The sequence below is a fragment of the Mytilus californianus genome, unplaced genomic scaffold (genome assembly GCF_021869535.1).
Source record: "Mytilus californianus isolate M0D057914Y unplaced genomic scaffold, xbMytCali1.0.p SCAF_3, whole genome shotgun sequence".
In the NCBI taxonomy this organism is placed as follows: domain Eukaryota; kingdom Metazoa; phylum Mollusca; class Bivalvia; order Mytilida; family Mytilidae; genus Mytilus; species Mytilus californianus.
The window spans coordinates 124423679-124430834 of NW_026262679.1; the positions used below are offsets into that span (position 1 = coordinate 124423679).

The following is a 7156-nucleotide window of genomic DNA, read 5'->3' on the forward strand; positions in this document are numbered from 1 at the left end:
ATCAATCAAATGTAAATTTAGACAGATTTTTACTGAGGTTGGCCATAAAGTGTGATTCATAACAATAAACAAACAAGCCAGTCTGCTATTAAAGAGGCGTAGCTGGTTCCCATAGGATACTTACATGTTATGTTATATATGTTTTAAATATTTTCATATATGTTTTATATATGCTTTAAATATGCCTAATTTAGATTTAAATAAAGCTTTCTATGTCTATATGTCTAACACACACAAAACATATGTATATATGCACATCCTCTTTCTTTGCAACCTTGTGAGTTGAGTGTAGTACGTGCGTTAAAATACTGAAAATGAAAAAAGTGAAAATGAATCAAAAAGCATTTAATCTACACTTTCATGATAAGTTTACTATTTTTGTAACATTGTGTATGGCGTATTTCTTAAATAATTGTTTAAACGAGGCTGTGCGTATCTCCAGTGTCGTCGGTCTTAAAAAGCAAACTGTTTAAATAATCGACAAGTCCTGAAATCTGATAAAACTCTGCTTCTGCCAATAGCTCACGTAGAATATACTCACTGGGTGGAAGTGTGCCTTCTTTAATGCAACCATCACGCAGAAAATTCAATATATATCGGAAATGAGTTCCGTCTCGGTCAATGAAATGACTACCGTCTGGTTCAGTTTTCAGTTGGTGGCGTCCACTGAACATGGCAGCTAGCATAGAAGTAGAATCGCGTGTCAATGTTGTTAACGATGTCGAAAATTGCTGTCCACCAATATCAAGTTTAATCTTGTTTTCTTGAATTCTGTACATTTCCGACATTTTCTAAAAGAAAAAAAGGATAACACAGAACATATCGTTATAAACATTTTCGTTCTTAGTTTGGCACTTACTATACATGCCTGTTGTGATTAAATAATGGGTTTAACGCCATCTAACCCTAGGACTAGTATTCGTCAATTTATCCAGAGACATATAATAATCTGATTTACCTTACCTCCTATACATTTCTAGGAATATCATTGGTTAAAAGCGACCGCGTGGAGATCCTGTATATTTCATATGGGGTTAGTAGGCGTGGTTTATTTGAATACACGGTTAGTAGTGGTGTTACGTCATTTTATAAAAACAAACACGGCGTTGAGGAAAAGTCTGAAACGTTTCGCCCGGACAACAAATACGAAATTGACGATGAACGATTGGAATAAATGCAGAAAACACATTAAAAACTAACAAGTTGTTATTGTTGGCATTTGTTTTTAAATAGAATTTGGATGGAGATTCTTTATATTGAAGACTTGATCACTGATAGGCCACAAGTCGAAATGCCTCGTGTTAAGATAGTCGGTAAGATAAATTCGTTACACAAAGCACACAGTGTGCTAGTGACCTAATACGATATATGGGGTCAGTTAATTCCATATGGGATGAAAGCTTTGATAGAGCGCAAATTAAACTATAGAAAACAGTAAAAATAGTTTTTTAATTTACATTTTTAAATATCAAAACTAAATCGGAAATATCCAATATTTAAATCCTGCATTTAAAATAATGTACGTCAGTAATTATTACAGATTTCTTCATCTACAACACGTTTAGCGATGTAACTATTCAACTTTAATGTTATTTTGAATAGTTTAGACTAAACCAATATCATTCTCACCTGTAGTTCATGGTGAAAGTTCTCTCTTTCTCTCTCAAACTCATCTCTTTGCTTGTTTATGTCGATCAGTCTACGATCAAACGCAACTTCCATTTCTTCCATTTTCTTTAGATGTTCAATTTCAAACGCTTCTATCTTTTCTTCATTGATTCGTATAAGATTCTCGTAGTCCTGGAGAGCAGAGTCAAGCTTTCTTTCTTTTTCTTTCATCGTTTTTTCCAGGTTGTCAACATAGTTTTCGCGCATGCACAGGTTTCTTTCCCTATGCCTTATATTTGTATCTCGTTCGTCAACATATTCTTTAGCCCTTTGGACAAACGCATTAAAGTTAACATGTAAGTTGTCGATCATACTCTTTCCAAGGTGGTCTATTTGTTCGTGAATATCAACTTCCCAGTTGCTTGTTATATCATCGAAAATGTTTCGCTCATACAGAGGACCAATAGAATGTTCCTGAGGACAATCTGATGAACCTGGACTATTTTTCCACACACCATCTCCTTTACATATTTCCATAGCTATGATTGGTCTTGTGAAATCCGAGTCTATAATCAAAGCTTTGCCTACGGATTTGTCTCTGTCCAACAATAGTTGCCATTCACTATCCGAGTCAGACTTTGCCCAAATGCGACTTTTTTCATTTTTATGAATCTGATAAATATCTCTAAGTTTCCATTCTAGATGACCAATCTTTTCTAGTTTACTAAACCTTACATTGTGGAACTCTTCAGCAGGTGCATTAGACAGCATTATCTTGAATGAGTTTAAATTATGTTCGATCTCCTGTGCACGGGAATATGCGTAGACGACAAGTTTCATTGGTCGGTGACCCTCTGCAATACCATACCACTGAATTAACATTCTCCATGCGTCCTCGTGGACTACATCCACTGTATGGGCATAATCTCGTCTTGTTATAATCGGACCTGGGTGTGACCTCGAGTGATATAGAAACTTTCTAGTACTAGAAATTCCAGTATAACGCTTAAGTTGCTCCAACCATTCGGCGACAACAACGTACCAAAAATCCCCCTCTATTTCCTTTTTCAAGAAAAGCTGTTCAAGTATCGCTTTTTGTGTTGATAAATCTGTGCTACTGTGTTGCGATGGAATTGCGGCCATTTTTCCGAAAAAAGAACCTGTATGTCCTCTATGTACTGCTTTAGATACTTCTGAATTCGAAATATTTGTGTTATTGTTATTAATATTACTGCTACTACTAGTAGTGCTATTAGTTCCTGTGGGTTCGGAGTCAGCCTGCATCACTCTGATCTGTAAAGTTGAAATGAAAGCGACATGAAAACATAAATATCTTTACTGCGACTGCATGTATACAATGTGTATATGTGCTGAGGAATTTCTGGCAAATTACAACAATGATCCATTGAGTCAATTGATTGCTACTTAAATTATGTTAAATTTGTTTCAATCGAAAGCAAGTATTTCGTTTATACATCTATTATAAACATCTTTGGCGGGTGTGACTAATAATATGAAGTTCTTATTCTGATACCCTCCGATTACTTGATCTATTCTTGAATGTAATGAGGATTAATATCAAACATACATGACATAATTGGCATGCCAAATTAACATTAATTTTCTGAAATATAAAAAAAAAAAACCGAAATATCAGAATAATTGATTCAACTTACTAAGTTCTGGCCATCTTGCTGTTAGATCACATGAAGAGGTTGTTTAGTATAATCAGAAGGCGCGTGCAGATGATTTATTCAGATAACAACACGTGAGGTACTGTGAAGGGTGTTTAAGCAGTGTTCTCTAGATATAACGGAATTTCTCTTAGTATTTTCATCGTCCATATCCTAGAGCTTGTCCATTTTCATGGGACACTTATAAGATAAGATGATTTAAGATCATCATTTATTTGATATATAAAAGGATTTTTTAGTCATTTTTTAATTGTGATAAAGATGACCGTTTTATTTGATTGGATTGATAGGAAATCCATCTGCTTCGCTGTTTTCGTTAGATAATAAACAATGGCAGCTTTCAAATCTCCTTTTATGCAATACTTTTAAAACTGTCCATTATGTACAAATTTGTCTATTTTCATACCAGACTGGTTCAGAAACAAAAATGAGAGTTATTCGACAACATAAACTACTGAAAGATTAATATACTTAAAATATTATTGGTAATTTTATATATAAGTTATAATTATTTCAAGGAGGCGGCGAGCGAAAATTGGCACCTCGACTGTATAGCTCCAGGTTGGCAATTCTGGTAAAACCAAGGAACGGTTATTGTTATATGCGAACCGATAAGATGGTTGATTGGTATTTGTGACCTAATAAATCGATTGAAATTCGTTCCTGCAATGAACACCAATTACTATATTAACCGTTCAATCGGTTTGCAGTAGTTTAATCGGTTCGCACGAATTTGCCAATCAATCATTTCTCTGTTTGTACTTTCTGTTCATTGATTAGGTACAAAACTACATCAGTGTACAGATGATAATTGTAATTATTAATTCCGGGAACATACAAAGGTTGTGTCAATCTTATATTACCACATGGTATTGTATGATTATCATAATAAAATAAGAGCCTTTCCTATCTTCCCTCCACCATCTCTTAGCCAGACTGGTACTGATACCGGGATTTGATTCAAACATAGATCCGTGTACAAGTGTCTCAAGAAGGCTTGGGGTGGGTATCTTCTGAACATATAGAAGGTTCTTACTATGTATTGGCTACATTCAACTATACACAAAACCGTCATATATCGTTTCATCGCGGATCAGTCTAGCAAGATTCTATGGTAGTCCAACGACGACAATTTGTAATATCTTATTATTAAATTTTGTAATAAAGCATATGACAATAATGTAATTAATTAATTTTGGAGGATAAAAAATTCTTTAGATGTATTCCATAAAATGCATGTTATTGATGTTCCTTTCAATTCGCCTGACGGTTATGACTTTTCGACTGTCTACACCACACTTGCACACAATCTAATTTAGCAGAAACTTTCTTGTAAAATCAAATGGTCTTTTCAAAAATCGGATTGCTTATCTATGAGCTGCAATTCACATGAATTATTCTCCGTAATGAAAAGTGTAAATATGATAGATATACTTACTGGAACTGTGATGAGATAATAAATTTAAAAGCTGATGATTTTCTCCTTGACAACATCTATGAACGTTTCGGCAATAAATTTTATTGAAATGTATTTAAATGGGCTCCTTCATTAGCAGACTTGTGAATCACAATTTACGGTACATTTCTCGCTATTATTCTTTCATAGATACAAAGATTTTTGTAGGAAGTTCGGCTGTACCCAAGAGTACCACGATCAATTTACGGTACATTTCTCGCTATTCCCTATTCCTGTATTGACGTTTCAGATTTCAATGAACATAATTTATGCATAACTGGTAGATTATTGAATTAGGGATTTCGTTACCGTTGACAATTATAGTACTTGAAACCTTTACAGCATTCTTTCATAGATACAAAGATTTTGGTAGGAAGTTTGGCTGTACCCAGAACTACCACGAGTATTAGTGATTGGGCATTACGAACCCCACTAATAACCGGAAGTTGAACTCCAGAGCTTCGGAAGGATACGTAGTTTCTGGTCAACTTGTAACATCCATCATTTTGCTCATTGCAAATAAAAATCTGATTATATGTTGCAATCGGTGATGCAAGGATCCTTTACTATCAATTTCTAGATAAAAGTTAGACATGAAACATGTGTAACTGCATCTATGGCAACCTTTATTTCAAGTTCCATACGATAGATGAAATCAATTTAGTCGCCGAACTTTGAATTATTCAGTGACAGAACACACTCTACCTAGAGAAACGTGAAGAAAAAAATATTTCTAGCTTCTTTTTTCCCTCGTAAAAATTGCCTGTTTGATGTATGCCTCATATATCTATAAATTAAGGAAAAGGTCAATGAGAAAGGGAGAACAGTTTGTTCCCATATGAAGGACTACTGTCTGTTTGAAAAAAGAAAAAAAAAACATATATGTTGTCAATAAAAAATGAAGGATCTCAATGATGCCAGTACATGTATCACTGAACCAGAGTGGTTCTTTTTACAAAGTAGGGTTTGTCCCTTCCAAGATTAAAGTTTAGTGAGACAATCTATTCTACAACATTTTTGGACAGTTCTTTCCTAGATGCGATTTCAACAGTTATGGACAGTTGTACCCTAGATGTGATCCTAACAGTTTTGGACAGTTCTATCCTAGATGCGATCCTAACAGTTTTTGACAGTTCTATCCTAGATGCGATCTTAACAGTTTTGGACAGTTCTATCCTAGATGCCATCTTAACAGTTTCGGACAAGTCAGGAATATGACAGTTATTATCCATTCGTTTGATCTTTTGGTTTTGCCATTTGATTGGGGACTTTCCTTTTTAGCTCACCTGGCAAAAGGGCCAAGTGAGCTTTTCTCATCACTTGGCGTCCGTCGTCCGTCGTCGTCCGTCGTCGTTAACTTTTATAAAAATCTTCTCCTCTGAAACTACTGGGCCAAATTTGACCAAACTTGGCCACAATCATCATTGGGGTATCTAGTTTAAAAAATGTGTCCGGTGACCCGGCCAACCAACCAAGATGGCCGCCATGGCTAATAAAATGCTCCGCAGGGCGCAGCTTGATACGACCGCAGAGGTCGAACCCTGAACAGTTGGGGCAAGTATGGACACAACATTCAAGCTTGATACAGCTTTGCATTTGGATTGTGATTAAATATTTGACACAGCATAGGTTTCTGACACAGAATGAATGTGGTCTAAGAACTTAAAAATTTTAAATTGTAAATTCACCTATTATGGTCCAATATCCAAAATCTAAATACATGGTTAGATTCAGCATATCAAAGAACCCCAAGAATTCAATTTTTGATGAAATCAAACAAAGTTTAATTTTGGACCTTTTTGACCTCAATGTGGACAAAGTTGATAACGGGGCCCAAAAATCAAAAATCTAAATACATGGTTAGATTCAGCATATCAAAGAACCCCATATATTCAATTTTTGTTGAAATCAAACAAAGTTTAATTTTGGACCCCGATTTGGACCAACTTGAAAACTGGGCCCATAATCAAAAATCTAAATACATGTTTAGATTCAGCATATCAAAGAACCCTAAGAATTCAATTTCTGTTAAAATCAAACTAAGTTTAATTTTGGACCCTTTGGACCTTAATGCAGACCAATTTGAAAACTGAACCAAAAATTAAGAATCTAAATACACGGTTAGATTCGGCATATCAAAGAACCCCAATAATTCAATTTTTGATGAAATCAAACAAAGTTTAATTTTGGACCCTATGGACCTCAATGTGGACCAATTTAAAAACGGGGCCCAAAATCCAAAAACTAAATACACGGTTAGATTCAGCATATTAAAGAACCCCAAGAATTCAAGAATAAAACCCCATTGAAATTGGTCAAGAAATAAGCAATTTATACGAAGTATCTTCTTTTGCACAATACTGTGCAATTAAATTTTTCTTGCTATTGCGCAATACTG

At 34.9% G+C, this 7156-nt stretch overlaps 1 protein-coding gene across 1 annotated transcript; it reads right to left on the reverse strand.

The window, feature by feature from the left end:
• Nucleotides 1-329: 329 nt before the first annotated feature.
• Nucleotides 330-3377, reverse strand: LOC127736083 (uncharacterized). The gene is made up of 3 exons (XM_052246589.1): nt 3285-3377; nt 1630-2901; nt 330-791 (listed from the first exon to the last, which is right to left on the reverse strand). Exons 2-3 carry the CDS (start codon nt 2890-2892, stop codon nt 417-419), a joined length of 1638 nt encoding a protein of 545 aa, XP_052102549.1. The 5' UTR covers nt 2893-2901; nt 3285-3377; the 3' UTR covers nt 330-416.
• Between the last annotated feature and the right edge of the window lie 3779 nt (nt 3378-7156).

Bases quoted from the DNA above. Each gene is read 5' to 3' on its own strand.
- LOC127736083 (XM_052246589.1), bottom strand. From the start codon at position 2,892: ATGCAGGCTGACTCCGAACCCACAGGAACTAATAGCACTACTAGTAGT. The intron at 792-1,629 runs GTGAGAATGATA...TTTTTCTTTTAG, and splicing joins ACTTTCACCATGAACTACAG to AAAATGTCGGAAATGTACAG.